Here is an 18,701-nt window from a genome sequence, read left to right as displayed (position 1 = left end):
GCATGTGCCATATGGCAAGGTTGGGGAGGGGGGGCCAATCACATCTAACATGCAGTAAGTTGATGAATCTTTCCTTCCCACCCTGTACATGTCACATAGGTCAGCGCCCATCAGAAAGTCGAGATTTGGCGTGCCATCGGCAAGGAAGTCCGGGCCCTGGGGGTCCACGTCAGACGGGGCACCCACTGCCGCAAGAGGTGGGAGGACATCCGCCGCGGAACCAGGAAGACCGCCGAGTCACTGCTGGGGATGGCCTCCCAACCTAGGAGGGGTGCCAGTCGTACCCTGACCCCCCTGATGTCCCGGATCCTGGCGGTGGCCTACCCTGATTTGGATGGGCGCTTGAGAGCATCAAAGCAGACACAAGGGGGTGAGTATCAGCACATTCTGCTATCTTTCTGCGCAGTGGAAGCGTCTGGGTGGGGGAGGAGGGTTGTGGGTGACATTAGGCCAGGGCGCTTTCTGTAGTGTAGTCCTCTCCCTTAGGCATGGCCCTGTGCTCCCGGCCCCCACCTCTGTAGGGTGACAAGTACAGCTATTGATGGTCCAGCCTCACACATCTGCGCGTTTGTCCTCTCTTGACCTGTTGTCTTAGTCAGAAGTACTGAGTAGTGTACCCCGAATGCGCGGCTTAGTGCATGAGGCTCCTGTGTCTGTCCTCTCCGCCAACGGTGTTGACATTGCATGCACTCAACCTGGTCTTCTTTTTTCTCCCCCCCCTTCTTCTTCATCTTCTTGTGCATGTGTGCATTAGCATCATCAGGCGGAGGAGATTTGGCATCGGAGCACGAGGGAGCTGCAAGTCACAAGGCCCCGGTGGGCCCAGGAACAGACACCGAGGGCACCAGTGATCCGGAGGGCGAGGGGAGCACCACAACGGGGACCGGTGGTGAGAGCAGCGACACAGACACGTCCTCGGATGGGTGCTCCCTAGCGGTGGCGGAAACATCCGGGACCCCCGCCTCTACAGGTACAGCCGCCACCCAGCGCACCAGCCCCGCCCTCCCTGCAGCCCCTCAGCCTACGCTCCGTGCCCGCTCGCCCAGGAAGGCGGGCGTCTCCTTCGCCCCAGGCACCTCAGCCCCTGCCCCTGTCACCCCTGCTGCCCTCAGTGCGGAGCTCATTGACCTTGTGAGGACGCTCATTGTTGGGCAGACTACCCTTTTGAATGCCATCCAGGGGGTAGAAAGGGAGGTGCATCGGAGCAATGCCTACCTGGAGGGCATTCATTCGGGTCAGGCTGCCCATCAACGATCGTTCACTGCTCTGGCCTCAGCACTGACGGCAGCCATTGTCCCTGTTTCCAGCCTCCCTCTTCTGACTGCCTCCAGCCTGTCTCTGTCTCCTGTTCCTCAGCCTATTCCATCCACACCATCTGACCAGCCTGCACACACCTCAACACCCAAGGGCAGCTCATCCAGACACAAGCACCACAGATCCCACAAACACTCACCCAAGCAACACCCAGATGCAGACATTCCAACAGTCACTGCCACCCCTGTGTCCCCCTCCTCCTCGTCTCCCTCCTCCCTCCCTGTGACGTCTACACTCACACCTGCATGCACACCAACATCAGCCAGTGCTTCCATCACCACCACACCCTCCTGTACAGTCCGCACGCGTGCAGTCACCACCCCCACTGCCATTTACACGTCCCCTGTGTCCTCTCCCACTGTGTCTGTCACCCCCTCTTCCAAGACACACAAACGCAGGCAGCCACCCACCCAACAGCCATCCACCTCACGACAGCCTACAGCACCAGCACCTTCACCCAATGACAGCACACCTGACTCTCCTACAACCACATCCTCTTCCTCCACTCGCATCACCACTTCTCCTACCCTTTACCTTGGCCCTAAAAAACATTTCCTGGCTAATCTTGACCTCTTTCCCTCCGATGACCTACCCCCTCCATCTGCAAAGCGTCCCAAGAGCACCACAGCCACCACCAGCCCAGCTTCGGGTGTCACTGTTGTGCATGGGTTCTGGAGTCCACCCTTTGCCAGCAGTGACACCTCAATCAGCAGCAAGGACACATCCAGCCCCCCCCCCCGGCAAGAGGACCAGGAAACACAAGGGCCGCCGTGCGAGGACTGACACGGCTACCCCCAAGGAGCAAACTTCGCCCACTTCACCAGCCACATCATCTAGGGTAGGCAAGGGCCCGAGAGCCCCATCTAAGAAGCGTAAGGGCAGCAGGGCGGAGAAGTCAGGCAGCAGGAGCGCGGAGCAGGTGGGCCCCCCATGCCACATCCCAGCTGGAAAGGAGGACACCAAAGGGCCCAGGACTCCGTCCCCGAAGGGTCCAGAAGCATCACGGTCGGAGGGCGACTGAGCAGGGAGTCCAGGCCAGGTCTGGCTCCCTTGACCTACTGGATGTGCACCGCTGAACAGGCCCCGCCGTCGAGAAGAGCACCGCTGAACAGGGCCCGCCGTGAAGATGGGCACCGCTGAACAGGGCCCGCCGTGGAGAAGAGCACCGCTGGACAGGGCCCACCGTGGAGAAGAGCACCGCTGAACAGGGCCCCGCCGTGGAGAAGAGTACCGCTGAACAGGGCCCGTCGTGAAGATGGGCACCGCTGAACAGGGCCCGCCGTGGAGAAGAGCACCGCTGAACAGGGCCCGCCGTGGAGAAGAGCACCGCTGAACAGGGCCCCGCCGTGGAGAAGAGCACCGCTGAACAGGGCCCGCCGTGGAGAAGAGCACCGCTGAACAGGGCCCGCCGTGAAGATAGGCACGGCTGAACAGGGCCCGCCGTGGAGAAGAGCACCGCTGAACAGGGCCCGCCGTGGAGAAGAGCACCGCTGAACAGGGCCCCGCCGTGGAGAAGAGCACCGCTGAACAGGGCCCGCCGTGGAGAAGAGCACCGCTGAACAGGGCCCGCCGTGAAGATAGGCACCGCTGAACAGGGCCCGCCGTGGAGAAGAGCACCGCTGAACAGGGCCCGCCGTGGAGAAGAGCACCGCTGAACAGGGCCCCGCCGTGGAGAAGAGCACCGCTGAACAGGGCCCGCCGTGAAGATAGACACCGCTGAACAGGGCCCGCCATGAAGATAGGCACCGCTGAACAGGGCCCCGTCGTGCAGAAGAGCACCGCTGAACAGGGCCCGCCGTGGAGAAGAGCACCGCTGAACAGGGCCCCGCCGTGGAGAAGAGCACCGCTGAACAGGGCCCGCCGTGAAGATGGGCACCGCTGAACAGGGCCCCGCCGTGCAGAAGAGCACCGCTCCGCTGGGCCCCGCCGTCTCAAGCACCGCTCCGCTGGGCCCTTCCTGTCAAGCACCGCTCCGCTGGGCCCCGCCGTCTCAAGCACCGCTCCGCTGGGCCCCGCCGTCTCAAGCACCGCTCCGCTGGGCCCTTCCTCTCAAGCACCGCTCCGCTGGGCCCCGCCGTCTCAAGCACCGCTCCGCTGGGCCCCGCCGTCTCAAGCACCGCTCCGCTGGGCCCTTCCTCTCAAGCACCGCTCCGCTGGGCCCCGCCGTCTCAAGCACCGCTCCGCTGGGCCCTTCCTCTCAAGCACCGCTCCGCTGGGCCCCGCCGTCTCAAGCACCGCTCCGCTGGGCCCGTCCTGTCAAGCACCGCTCCGCTGGGCCCTTCCTGTCAAGCACTGTTTATGGTTCACTGTGCCCACCATGCCTCCTCCTTGAGCAGTGGACACTGTCATCCACCAGATGGACTGTGGCTTTGCACTCCCCAGGATGGTGAAGTGGGCAACCCACCCACTGTAGAGACTTGAGAGACTGTGGCTTTGCACTCCCCAGGATGGTAAAGTGGGCAACCCACTCACTGTGGAGACTTGAGAGACTGTGGCTTTGCACTCCCCAGGATGGTGAAGTGGGCAACCCACCCACTGTAGAGACTTGGGAGACTGTGGCTTTGCACTCCCCAGGATGGTGAAGTGGGCAACCCACCCACTGTAGAGACTTGAGAGACTGTGGCTTTGCACTCCCCAGGATGGTGAAGTGGGCAACCCACCCACTGTGGAGACTTGAGAGACTGTGGCTTTGCACTCCCCAGGATGGTGAAGTGGGCAACCCACCCACTGTAGAGACTTGGGAGACTGTGGCTTTGCACTCCCCAGGATGGTGAAGTGGGCAACCCACCCACTGTAGAGACTTGAGAGACTGGGCTTTGCACTCCCCAGGATGGTGAAGTGGGCAACCCACCCACTGTAGAGACTTGAGAGACTGTGGCTTTGCACTCCCCAGGATGGTCAAGTGGGCAACCCACCCACTGTAGAGACTTGAGAGACTGTGGCTTTGCACTCCCCAGGATACATCAATGGGCATGGTGGCCCCTTCGTGGATCTGGCGTCGTGGACTCATGTGGCTGTGGTGCCTCCCCCTTCCCTTCCCCCTGAGGTGCCTGTAATTTTTTCATCAGATGCCCCTGCAGTGTTCTCTCCAAAGGACTCAGGTCTCCTGTGTGGGCTTTGCCCTTGTGTCGCTACACTGTAGCCCACGGACTGTTCCATTTAACTTTCATGTACAGGACTAATTGCCTCGGTTCTCCATGGCAGTGTATATAGTATCATTTTGTTATGGATATTTTGCGTAGTTGACCGCTCCATATCAGAGTCTATTTTTTATATAAATTTTACGTCCCAATTTATTTCTGTCTTTGCATTCTTAAGGGGGGTTTGGGTGGTGTCACTGTGCATTGTTGCTCTGCATTAGTGTGTACATAGTTTGGGGGGGGGGGGTCGCATATGTGTGTGCCGTAAGCTTCCCTCCTCCCCCCTCCCGTGTGTCGTAGGTGCAGTACTCACCGTTGTCGTCTGCGCCGGAGTTCGTACTTGTGGTAGATGAGAAGGTAGACGAGAGCAGGTAGGATGTTTAATTCGGGTTCCATGCTGTCCTCCTTCCTCGTGGAGTGTGTTTTGGTGCGCGTTTTCCCGTTCGTAGTCTGTTTCCGCCGTGTTTTTATCGGCGGGGCTCCCGCCCCGGAAAAGGTGGCGGATTGGTGAGTTGTGATAGTGTGGGCGGTACATTGTCTGCCGCCTGCCTGTTGGCGGTGACCGCCACGCTATTTGTCTGCACCGCCGTGGCGGTCGGAGTGTTAATGTGGCGGGCTGTGTTGGCGGTTCCCGCCAGGGTCAGAATTCCATTTTTTCGACCGCCGGCCTGTTGGCGGGTTGGCCGCCGATTTATCACCGACCGCCAGGGTTAGAATCACCCCCTAAATGTCACCCCTAAGTAGGTCTTGTAGTTCACAAGAAGTGGCGCCTAGTATTTGAAGTGCTACCTGCTGGAGTTTAGTGTTGGCTCGTACTTACATTGACTAGCCCCCAAATGCTTTTTCACTGTGAAGGGCTGTAGATATCCTAGCCCCAAAACTAAAGTTCAGAGTAAAATATTAATTATTTCCAGGAACTTGTGTTTGTAATAAACTGCCAGGATGATTAAACTACTTTAAAAAAATTATTTCTTAAGAAAATTCCATACCCAGTCTGATTTTGTATATACATATTTAGAAAAAGTAACCTTTAAAAAAGTTAGACCTTGTCTGCCTGAATCTCAAGAGGCCAATTAGCATTAGCCTGCTACAGTGCTAAGTACCAGGACCCTCATTACAAGGCACCTCAGCTTGCACCACAAATTGTCACTGTCAGCGCTGCCAATGGCAGTACCTAGACCATCACACTGCTACAAGTGTGACAATTCATACTGTTCGAGGCCCCCAAAGCTACCAGAATGGCTTGGGTTGCAGGTATTAGTTGTTTACAATGTATATTGCATAAGTAAGCAACTCTTGTTCTGCTCATCTTTAAATTACAAAAAACAGCACCACATGGCAGCTGTCAAGTACTGGTGCTGGCAATTAAGTGCCAGTGCTAAACACCATAAACCACCGGCTCAAATTACACACTGGCCTGCTAGCAGCTTGCCCCTCTCAGTACTTAGCCTTGATTAGGCGTAAGGAGTGTTCCCACAGCAGAAACAATGGCTACTTTTCAAGGATGAACAGGTACTGGATGAGCAAATACTCATTGCAGGTACCCTTGAGACCTAAAGTTTTATTGAGCTGCCACCTTTGCACTGCACTTTATGCACTTTGTGTACTTTCTTCTGCAGAGGCAAAAGCTAACAGGAGTGTAGGTATTATTTCTATGCATTATTACAATGAGTGTATTTGAAAAGTTTTAGTCAATCTTGTGTGGACTTCTCCATGCCTCACCTATGTATTTTGGAGTTTAAAGTGAAAGAATGTCTGTTTTACTGTGATTGATTCATCTAATGATTTAAGATAATTATGCATGGTAGTCAACCCCTTTGCTGCCAGGCCTTATCCCCTTCAGATGCCAGGCCTTTTTTTGGCTATTTGGAGCAGTTCACGCTTAGGCCCCCCATAACTTGCGTCAACAAAGGGTTTGCTGTGCTAAAATCACCATCTTCCCAGCTACATTTTTCAACACAATTTTGGCATTTTACTGCGACATACCCCATTTTTATGATTTTTTGTGCTTTTAGCCTCCTTCCAGTTAGTGATGGAAATGGGTGTAAAACCAATGCTGGTTCCTGGAAAGCTAAACATTTCTGAAAAGTAGACAAACTTCTGAATTCTGCAGTGGGACATTTGTGTAGATCCTACAATGTTTTCCTACAGAAAATAGCAGCTAAAATTAAACATATTGAAATTGAGGTGAAAATAACAGGCATTTCTCTCCACATTTTACTCTGTAACTTTTTCCTGTCGTTTCAGATGTTCAGAAGCAATATACCATTATGTCTGCTGGACTCTTCTGGTTGCGGGAAATATAGGGCTCGTAGGTTCATCAAGACCCCTAGGTAAGCAGTGCCTTAAAGGAGTTGCACCTTGCAATGGGTTTTTGTTGTATACCAGGTATACAGCAATTCATTTGGCGAAATATAAAAAGTGAAAAATAGGTATCAAGGAAACCTTTAAATTTCCAAAATGGGCACAAGATAAGGTGTTGAGAAGCAGTGGTTATTTGCACATTTCTGAATTCCAGGGTCCCCATACTAGCATGTGAATTACAGGCATTTCTCAAATAGATTTCTTTTTCACACACTGTCTTACATTTGGAAGGCAAAAATGTAGAGAAAGACAAGGGGCAATAACACTTGTTCTTCTATTCTGTGTTCCTCCAAGTCTCCTGATAAAAATTGTACCTCACTTGTGTGGGTAGGCGTAGTGCCTACGACAGGAAATGCCCCAAAACACAACATGGACACATCACATTTTCCCAAAGAAAACTGACCTGCCTAGCTGTGGATCTTGGCCTCTAGATCAGCCGGCACCTAGGAAACCCTAGCAAACCTATAATTTATTTTAAACTAGACACTTAGGGGAATTCAGAGTGGGGTGACTTGTGGTGCTCTCGCCAGGTTCTGCTACCCAGAATCCTTTGCAAACATCAACATCTGGCAAAAAAACACTTTTCCCTCATATTTTGGTGATAGAAAGTTCTGGAATTTGAGAGGAGTCACACATTTCCTTCCACCCAGCATTCCCCCAAATCTTCTGATAAAAATGCTATGCGGAGACATCAAATTTATCAATTTCAAAATGACCTGTTTTTGCAGGGGGGCACCTGCGCTTTTGGTCCTGGGATCAGCAGCCATCTAGGGAAACCTACCAAACCCAAACATTTCTGAAAACCAGACACCCAAGGGAGTCCAGGGAGGTATGACTTGCGTGGATCCCCCTGTGTTTTCTTACCCAGAATCCTCATCAAACCTCAAATTTAGTTAAAAAATCACATTTTTCCCACATTTCTGTGTGGGATCACTGCACTGGCACAAATTTCCTACCACCCAACGTTCCCCTCAGTCGCCTGGTAAAAATTATGCCTCACTTGTGTAGGGGGGCCAAGTGCCTGTAAAAGGGAAGAACCAAAAACATGTGAAAACTGAGGGGGAACCAAAGCGGGTCCAGAAAGGCAGTTTGAAAAAAACATTTTTAGGCTAACAAGTGGGGCAGACTTTTTATCGGTATAGATGCGACAATGCTGGGTGGTAGGAATTTTGTGGATTCCTTAAGATTCCTGAAGGTTCCATCACAAAAATGTGGGAAAAATGTGTGATTTACAGCAAAGTTGGATGTTTGCAGGGCATTGTGGGTAAGAAAATGGTGTGGGTTGCATGTGAAGCACTCCACCCTGGACTTACCCAGATGTTTAGTTTTCAGATGTGTCTAGGTCTCATAGACTTTTCTACATGGCAGTGTCCCAGGGTCCAAAAAGTGCGGCCCTCACCCTTCTAGGTGGGACGATTTTGAGAGTTAGACAAGCTTTCATGGCCCAAATGTAAAAACAAAACCCAAAATAATCAAATGTCCTCTTGCTTGCCATTGGGATAAGATCTTTTAGTGTGGGGGAGGAGAGCTGACAGACTGTTACCCCCCTCAGTTGGGGTGGGGGCATAACCATGCCCATACTAGGGAGTGGATCGGGGGTAATTGCCCCATGTGCCCACCGATGGGCAGAACAACTTTGTCCCCATTTATTTGGGGTGGTGGTATGGCGATACCCCCACACTCTTTTTTTGAAAAAAAAAACATCTTCTGTGGTCTCTGGTGGGCTTTCTGCCCCCTGGGGGCAGATGGGCCTTATAAAAATAGGCCGATCGGCACCCAAGGGGGGCAGAAATGGCCAACAGTAATGTGTCCCCATGGAGAGCGAGCCTTGCCCAAAGGGCTACCCCCCCCCAAACAGAACACACACACACACACCAATCCCAGGTGCCTAAGTGGTTTCTCTCCCCCAAGGGCAATAAATAAAAATCCCTGGTGCCTAGTGGTTTATGCTCCCTTGGGGTCAGATCGGCCTAGTAAAAATAGGCCGATCTGCCCCCAAAGGGGAGCAGAAATGGCCTAAAATAAACTTGCCCCCCAGGGGAGTGACCGTTGCCAAAGGGGTCGCTCCCCATCTGTACAATTTTTTTTAAAAAAGTCCCTGGTGCCTGGTGTTTTCTGCCCCCCTTGGGGAAGATTGGCCTAATTAATATAGGCCGATCCGCCCCCAAGGGGGCAGAAATGGCCTAAAATAAATGTGCCCCCCATGGGAGCGACCCTTGCCTAAGGGGGTTGTTCCCCTTTAGTGAAATTTTCATAAAAAAAGAAAATCCCTGTTGTTTAGTGGTTTCTTCCCCCATTGGGGGCAGATTGGCCTACTAAAAATAGGCCGAATGGCCTAAAAACATTTCTGCCCCCCGACGGAAGATCGGCCTAATTATAATAGTCCCCGGGGGGCAGAAAAGGCCTTAGAAAAGATTGTCCTCCAGGGAAGCGACTCTTGCCCAAGGGGTCGCTCTCCTTATGCCAATTTAAAAAAAAAAACAAAGATCCCTGGTGTCTAGTGGGCATTTCTGCAGCCCGATCACTTTACGATCGGGCTGCAGAAATGCTTACAGAGACATGAAAGAAAAGGAAAGGCCTTTCCTTTCCTTTCATTCCTCTGCCTGCCCCCACCTCCCGGTCGGAAGAGAAATGCTTTGAATTTCTCTTCTGATCGGGGAGGTGACCTCTGATGAGGTCAGCACACAATTGCGTGCTGACGTCATCAGACGTCACTGAGGGTGGCGGGGAATAGGGGGCGGGGTGGAAGAGGAAGCAATTCCCCTTTCATCCATGTCCTGGGGGCATGGGGGCGAGGCTCATGGTGGGAGCGAGCCACTCCATGGATGTAACGGTTACGTCCTTGACACCTCAGCGCCACAGCCAATGACATAACTGTTACGTCCTTGGCTGCGAAGGGGTTAATAAATACTTGATACCTCCACAATAGCTTAGGCCTTTTAGAGAAAGACCTAGGTGTGGGGTTTGTGACTTCTTCCAGCCCAGGAAGGGCAACTGCAGAGTCAAGGGATTTCATTAACTTGAAAGAAACCAGGGTGAGGTCAACCCATCCATAGTTAAGTATAAAGGGAGATCTGGTGAGCATAAGCCTTTGTTCCCTGGGCCATCTGTATCCAGCTTGGCACCACCCCAATGGGACAAGGAGATGGATCCATAACCACTCTGATGGTGGTTAGTTGGGGGGCATTCCCAAAACACACTTTTGACTGTTACACTAGAAATCTCCAAGGGCAGAAGGGATTGTCCTCAGAATAGTGCACTGTGGCATAGTTTGAGATGATGTAAACAGGATGTGCTGCAAAAGTGGGAAGGGTTACCCCTGGGAACATTTTCCTTATTGTTTAGGGAGTGTCCATGAGTCATCCCACCCACTGGCTAGTGAATACTACAAAAGTGGCACCTCAACCACAGCTCTTCAGAACATGTCTGGGTCTGCAGAAGAACTGAATAGACCTGGAGCTGCTGTCAGTGAACTGTGTGGAGACTTGAAAGGCTGGACTCACTCTCACTTATACCCAGGACGACAAGGGAACTCCAGGTGTCATGTGGCTGACCTCCTGTATGTCAACAGTGACACAAATGAAGGCCTTTTTTTATGGAATGACTAGCTGACCAGTACCAAATGGAACTCTACTGGACTTGCTGGTGTCTTCTGCTGAACCCAGTTCTGGTCCCTAAGTGCTGCCCTGGAGGCCCTGGGAGCCTTAGCAGTGACCAAGAGAAAGTACTCCAGAAAATCTGAAAAGTTCGACCTTAGAAAATGTTTGGACTTCCAATACCTCTGGAGCTTCAGCACTACCTCCTGAGAAAGGTGTCTGATTTAGAGACGACTTCATAAGATACAGATTCAGGCTTGCTCCGCTGGATCACAAAAAAGAGATCAAGTTTGAAGGTAGAAGCCTTAACTAGGAAAATATGTGAAAAGTATATGCTGAATGAGAAGACTTCGGAGGCTGATTTTCCACTTAATCTCCTCCTGCCAAAATCAACTGTTTCAGTGGGAAATCATTCAACGGATATTATTTATTTATTGAACCTGTATGTTGAACCTAACACGAGGTGAAACTTATTACTTGAGAAGGACTCATTCACAACCTTTCCAATTAGTAATCCCTTTCTTTACACGTGCCATAACTCATGCTATCCACCATGTTTTGGTTTTGATTAAAAGGCTTTTTTGCATCCATCAGCAAACCAGTATACTGAGCTTAGGCAGCATGAGTTATGTTGTACGTTATAAACTGCATAACTAGCAAATATATGTATACAACCCTTTCAAATCAGTTACTCTTTCAATGCTTTATGACAGCAACTGAGGTGACAATGTATTGATACATTCCTTTTCAAGTCGCAAAGAGGAATGGAGCACTTCTGTCATGCCTCCTACTGTTTTCACACACACACTCTGTTTTGTCTGGAAAAAAAACTTTAGTACACAAGGCCCTCAATATCTTCTTCCACAACTATTTCTCTAGGGAATCAAAACAAACTTTACTAGACGAGAAGAAAATTAAAAGTCAAGCAAATTCTGGATATATTTTATGTTGGTAGTAAAATGACAATTTTTCAGATTTAGTCTAACGTTTTGAACCTCTGTGCAGAATATTATTCCACTTAATGTTGTAGATGACAAATAACTTGCAGAGATGTCAGGCAGTTGGTCAAGTTTTCATGTTATTAAAGCCTATCTAATGTACAATTCCATTTTTATAGCTGGCCCACTGAAGAACTAGGGGCCAGATTTAAGGAAAAGTGGAGCAGCGCCAAAATTGGCAGCACCACGGTGCGTCACTTTAGAAACACACAGATGCGCCGTATTTAAGTGAATGCGACCACCCTTGCGTTTCCCCATGGGCTGCCGCTAAATTTAGCTGCTAGCGCCAAAGCAGGCATCCTTGCACCATCGTGCAAGGATGTCTGCATTGAGGGGTGTGATTGATTATGTGCAGGAAGATGGTTCTTCCTGCACATAAACAATCACTAATTGCGCTTTGGCACTTCTGTGTGTGCTGCACAACGCAGCACACACGGAAGTGCCGAAGCATCATTTTCAAATGATTGTTTATGTGCAAGAATGGGCACCTTCCCGCACATAAACAATGATTTCTGCCATTTTGCTCTTTCTATGCGTGATAGAAAAAGCAAAAAATGAGGAGGAATAAAAGTATTCCTCCTCGTTGCGCCCTGCTAATGCCACCTTGTAAATACGGCACAGTGCTTAGCGCCACAGGAGCATCACAAAAAGTGACACTCCTGTGCGCTAGGAGCCTATAAATATGGCCCTAGGGCTTCACGAAATAACACAGCATGCCTAATTTGAAAGGCTACAATTTTGATCATCATTTTTTTTTACATTATTCTGATAAAATTTCCATAGCGCTGGAATTTTATTAGACCTGCAACATATAAAAACATACCAACAAGGAAATAAAAGGCAGCAGAAAGTTGAAGATATTGTTGCTTCGTCAGCGAGTCATGGCATACACTGAAATGTTTGAATCCCAAAAGAAGGAAGAGGAAGGCCATCACGCTGACTATGCTTGACGTGATTATCAGAGATCTGGTAAGAATTATTGAGCCTGGAATGAAGACAAAAGCATACAACAGAAACATTTTTAAGGCTGTTGATGTAAACTCGAGAGGATAACAACTTTGTAAAAATGCTGATAAAAATACAAAATTCATTAGACTTACCGGAGCAATAAAAATGTCCCAATTGTTGCTTTCGAGATAAAATGTAATGGTTCACCAAGTCAGTTTATTCAAATGCTTATTTGAGTACACTGACTTGATGAAAAAGTACATTTTTTTATAGAAAGGTTGTTTATTCATGCAAGAAAACATTACTGTATATAAACTGGGGTATAGCAGTTACAGCTGTCAAACGGCCTACTCTGACAAAGTACATGTTATCTTTTCATTGGGACTGCCTTCCCAGGGACTTGTAAGTTCTAGCCTTTACACCTGGCCAAAATGAAACTCCATCAATTTAGCACAGTCTATATGCATGCAGGTTCTCTAAATAAAAGAGCAATTCATTGTATGACAACAATTGGAAATAAAAGTCAAGCTTACGTTTTTAGACCAGTATTACTTGAGAATGCCGAAAAAAGGTTTCAGCATTTCTCCACAGCCTTGCCCAATGACTAGGAACAGTGCTTTAAATGGGCCGGTACTCTCCGGTACTGAGTACCGGCACTTTTTTATTTTGAGAGGGAGAGTACCGGCATATCTCAAGATAAACGTAATACTTTTAATTGGAGAGTACCGGCACTTCTCGGAAACAAGCAGGTACTCTATCACAGAGTACCTGCACTTCTATTTTTCCATTTAAAGCACTGACTAGGAAGGGTCGTGTGCCCCACTTCATCTGATGCTAAATTTGTTCAAAGTCCATGGGACATGACCACCCTGGCCCTGGTCTTACCCAAGTGAAGGGGGGCTGACATTCTCACACAAATCCTCCATACCTTGCAAGGCTGAATGAAGCGTATTAGCTCCAGTCTGGTGAAAGCATGGACTGGGCCATCGTTACAATGCTATTATACTTTTAACACAGCCCAAATCAGCCCACCGAGGCCTGCTAGTCTGTGCTTGATGTACGATACATGTACTACAATATCATAATTAGGAGTGATTCCACTGATCAATACTTGAGGACAGTGCTTAGTTTGTAAAATAATGAGGGCCCAAAGCTCTGCTCAGAAACCATGGCTGGAGCAACCAAGTATCGAAGCTCCGAATACTGAGACTGCGTCGTCTTAATCCACCTCTTCCCTCTTTAATCCACCCCAGACACTGCCTGTCCCTGTACCCCACTCTTGCAGTTTCCTACCTTGACCCCTTTGTGACAGCTTCTCCGTCTTTGTCTTCCACCGTCTTTCAACTTCGTTTGTTTTTCTCTCTCTTGCTATTGGAAATATTTGATGCGGAAAACTAAGTGCCAGCCCCCAAAAATGAGGTGCCCCCCCATCAGCAACTACTGACTAAACATAAGCGCTACCAGGTTATCATTATTAGAATATCGTCTGACATAAATGTCTTGTCATTACTACTGGTTACAAACTCTACACCCATTTGGCCTTATTTTTGTAAACGATATTTAGGACACAATACGTGGGTCTGACACCATTTCTGTGTACAGTATTCTGAATTACAAACATACCCAGCTATGCTAAGACATCCATAGAGAATGGAGCATTGGTTTTGTCCCTATGTCCTGAAGCTGCCAACATATTAATCACATTAATTGTCCTTCCTCTTAAAACTGTGTCCCTTATTTCCAAACACACGGAGCAACAACCAGTGTGATGGGCATTTTAGCACCTAACCATATGTCCAATCAGGAGCCTTTCTTACTGGGCTAAAAAAGGTGTTAAGAATTATCAGGAAAAGAAAAAATTCCAAAGAGTCTGAAGAATAAAACATAAAAAATAGAATAAATCATTGCACAAAGATCTAAATAAGGTATTTGAACTGTAGTGAAAATGTGGAAGCTAACAATAGGCATTTGGAGCACTCTGAGGGCCACTCAGTAACAACAGTATTTGTTCAGATGTCACTGCTAACAGAACGTTGCTGTAAAATAAAATACATTTTTATTTAGTTTTAATGGGGACTAACCAAGTGTGGGGAAGAACGCTAACATCATGTAAAACTGAGTTTGATGCTGGAGAATTTCCTCTTCTCTTATTTCGACCTGAGGGTGCAAAGCACGACACTGGAAGGAGGCAGTCAGATTTAGGCATGTGAAAAACTGCGCATTTCTTCATAAACAATTCTTGAAGTCTCACAACAATTATGCAAGATTATACAAAATGAGATTTGTCCTTAAATCTGATGAATATTACAAACGTGGATATACCTCACTTAAAAGAGTCACATGAGATACTGACAAACATTTGCAGAAAATGCCCCTTATTAGAGGCATTTTCTGCATAAACCAGTCCCCCATGACTAAAAATGATACTTAAATGCAAGATGCAAAATTAAAAAAAGTCACTCACACAATTAGATTTCTGCTGTGTCTGTGTATATACTGAGAACTGTATACAAATTACCACCCCGAGTCAGGGCTACAGATTTCTCTATAATCCAGAAGAGATCAGGATTATCTGGTGTACTCGAATAATTACCTGGATGTGGATTTAAGTAAGAGCTGAACACATCACAAGTCCAAATCTTCACAAATTTGTCCCAGACACACTCACGCCAAAGTCCTTTGCATCGGGTACTTAACACTACGGAGCCTTTGCTGTTAATCTAATTAAAAAAAGAAAAAAGATACAAATAACGAATAACATTAATTTTGACAGCGACTTTACTTTTCATTATCTATCTATCTATCTATCTATCTATCTATCTATCTATCTATCTATCTATCTATCTATCTATCTATCTATCTGTCTGTCTGTCTGTCTGTCTGTCTATCTATCTATCTATCTATCTATCTATCTATCTATCTATCTATCTCTCTCTCTCTCTCTCTCACTCTCTATCTATCTATCTATCTATCTATCAATCTATCTATCTATCCTTTTAGAAACATACATATAATTAGTTACACAAAACATAATTTGTTCCCCTGTCATGAAAACTATAACTTTCATATCAACTGCACTCATCTTGATCTCACATATGGGCCCATATTTATACTTTTTGATGCAAAACTGCGGCAACGCAGTTTTGCGTCAAAAAAATTAGCGGCGGCTAACGCCATTCTGAAGCACCATGCGGGCGCCGTATTTATTGAATGACGTTAGCCGGCGTTAGCCGCCGGCGCTGTCTGGTGTGCGTTAAAAAAAACGACATACCCCAGGCAGCGCCGGCGTAGGGGGAAAATGGCGTATGGGCGTCCAGAAATGGTGCAAGTCAGGCTGAGGCAAAAAAATCGCCACAACCCGATTTGCGCCATTTTTTTACGACGCCCATCCCCCATTGAAATGACTCCTGTCTTAGCAAAGACAGGAGTCATGCCCCCTTGCCCAGTGGCCATGCCCAGGGGACTTCTGTCCCCTGGGCATGGTCATTGGGCATAGTGGCATGTAGGGGGGCACAAATCAGGCCCCCCCATGCCACAATTTTTTTTTTTTTAAATGACTTACCTGGACTTACCTTAATGTCCCTGGGGTGGGTCCCTCCATCCTTGGGTGTCCTCCTGGGGTGGGCAAGGGTGGCAGGGGGTGTCCCTGGGGGCAGGGGAGGGCACCTCTGGGCTCATTCTGAGCCCACAGATCCCTTAACGCCTGCCCTGACCCAGGCGCTAAAATCCGGCGCAAATATGGGTTTTTTAGTCCCGCCCACTCCCGGGCGTCATTTTTGCCCGGGAGTATAAATCCGACGCAATAGCATCGGAGTCATTTTTTAAGACGGGAACGCCTACCTTGCATATCATTAACGCAAGCAAGGTGTTCACGCAAAAAAATGGCGCTAACTCCATGAACTTTGGCGCTAGACGCGTCTAACGCCAAAGTATAAATATGGAGTTAGTTTTGCGTCGAATTTGCGTCGAAAAAAACGACGCAAATTCGGCGCAAACGGAGTATAAATATGCCCCATGATGTGTTAGGATAACAACTTAAATGATCTCAATGACATCACTGTTTGGCATGTTAATTTTTTTTTTATATACTTTTTAAAAATGTGTCCACAATTTGTACAGTTCAATATCAATTGTCATATTGCATCATACATATCCCATCGATTTCTGGAACATTATGACAAGTGTACAATCACAGGATCTGATCCAAATATCATATAAACTAATTAAATCCCCAACTCACCCCTTCCCCCAGATGCTCGTGTTGTTAATATCATAATCTTGTTTTTTTATCATATAGTCATAGATTAAGAATCATGTGGTGTAACTAACATATCTCACATCTTTGTGTGGGCTTTGTAGGCACAGTCGTCCCGATGTCGCTGTTATAGACTCACTGTCCCCTTCAGAACATAATTGCATCAATCTAGCTTGGTCCTGCCAGCCATTATATCTCCACAGTTCAGTTTCCTATGGCTCAACCCCAGCTCCAGTTTCGGTCTTTATCCCACTCTGAAGCTCCGTCATCATCTGTCTTCATGCTGCCAAATCATCTTCCAGCTGTTCCTCACGCCTCACCTGTTTCATTTGTATTTCCTTCGCCACTGCCCATTCGGACATATCAGGCCACCACTCCTTGTATTCCGGGGGGAGCCCACTCATCCATCTAATAGTTATACATCGTTTAGCCAATGCTAAACAGAGCATCAGAAATTTACGGCTAAGCTTTTTCTCTGGTGGGGCAGGGATCAGGCCAAGCAACATCTCCAGCTGGCTACATGGAACCTCCCAGCCTGTTGCACCATTTAAAGTTCGTAAAATGTCCTCCTAGTAAGTCCTTATCAGGGACCAACTCAGTGTGAATACCTGTCAGAGAGGGTGGGGTAAATAATGTGCAGGGTCTTAGGCGAAAGGTACGCCTGATGGGTGTAGTTATATTGTATGAACTTAAAACATGCATTGGATCTCACAGTGTGCTCCCCCATGTTTACTAGTTTCGAGTCTCGCTCAGGGATGACCTCACCCAATGCCTCCTCCCACTTACCATGTACCTTAGGAATGATCCCTGGTAGATCCTCCTGAAGTCTCTGATGCAGATGTGATATTAATCTACGGTCTCCTGATAAATCCAGTATATCTGGTCAGCGTTTGTGAGGGTAAGGGCTCATCTGGGAAACTAGGCCAGATTTAACATGCTGTAGTAGATATTTTAACATATTGTAGGTATTGCCCGAGTCCCAACATGAAGGAGTTAAACGCTTCCTTACATGTAATAAATTGGCCACTGAGATACAAATCTCCCAGCACGTTGCAGCCTCCATCAAGCCACCTCTGGAAGGAAATCACCTCCGTTCTGTCCGCAAATGGTTTCAGCAACCAGATTAGCATGTTTTGTGCATAAGGTACATGACGAAGCTCACTCGTAACTGTCTGTTACCAGACATAGCATACCATATGGATCAGAACTGGCATCGTTAATGGCACACGGTTACCATACATAAGTAGTTTGGGAAGTGTAAAATCCACATGAGTGCCCTGCAGAAGACGCTTTTCCCAATTGTCATTCTCGTCCAACCAATGGACCACATACTAGAGATGGGCTGCAAAATGATAAAGTTCCAGATTGGAAATCTCAATACCTCCTCATTCCCACGTCTGCTTCAGCAGGGCCTATTCGCTTTCGTTTCTCAGCCCATAAGAGGTCTATGGTCAAACTGTCTAGCTCCCTAAAGTATCCCCTGGGGAGCTCATACAATGTGCCCTGCAAGATATATAAACACAGTGGCAATACTATCATTTTAACCAGGGAGGCTCTGTCTGTCAGCGATAGTGGGAGGTCTCTCCAGAACCATAAGGAAGCACATAAGCCCTCCAAGTACTCTACCAATATTAAGAGCTAGGAAGCATTGCATGTCAATAATAATTATGTAACACATAAGTGATTGCACCATTGAGGCATACTGGTGTAACATGGAAAAGGATGAATTTACAACAAAGTACAAAGCAAAAAGAACTCACGACTTGAAAAGGAAGGCTCTCAGTTTCTTGCTAAAAGCAGTTGGAAAGAGATTATTATGACGAAACAGAATCAGTTTGAAAGATAATGACCCTATGCATTTATAGAGGCGATAAGGACGGATCTATGTCTTCAAGTAGTTAGAACCAGGTTGCAGACTGTTCTATGGACCAGTCAAAGAACCATAAATTCATTACGCTTTTTAAGGGAAGGCAATAAAGATCTCAAAGGTGATAGGTCATGGGAGCACAAACTAGTACGTTTAGAATAAGCCTTGCTGTAGAGTTTTTAATGATCTGAATATGACATAAGAGAAAGTCAAGAAGTC

The 18,701-nt window shown here is 47.9% G+C and overlaps 1 protein-coding gene across 2 annotated transcripts in view; it reads right to left on the bottom strand.

Moving 5' to 3' along the window:
* LOC138302076 (claudin-16-like) overlaps window positions 1-18,701 on the bottom strand; it is a 323,258-nt gene that overhangs the window by 8,612 nt on the left and 295,945 nt on the right. For both annotated transcript variants that reach the window (XM_069242462.1, XM_069242464.1), the window contains exons 4-5: window positions 14,954-15,080; window positions 12,236-12,397 (exon numbers count right to left, since the gene is read on the bottom strand). In XM_069242462.1, coding sequence (XP_069098563.1) covers window positions 12,236-12,397; window positions 14,954-15,080 — 289 coding nt within the window. The remainder of the gene's footprint in view (window positions 1-12,235; window positions 12,398-14,953; window positions 15,081-18,701) is intronic.

Source organism: Pleurodeles waltl, chromosome 6, assembly GCF_031143425.1.
Source record: "Pleurodeles waltl isolate 20211129_DDA chromosome 6, aPleWal1.hap1.20221129, whole genome shotgun sequence".
Taxonomy (NCBI): domain Eukaryota; kingdom Metazoa; phylum Chordata; class Amphibia; order Caudata; family Salamandridae; genus Pleurodeles; species Pleurodeles waltl.
Note: the sequence above shows the minus strand (reverse complement) of the source record. Positions and strands in the feature narration are given on the sequence as shown.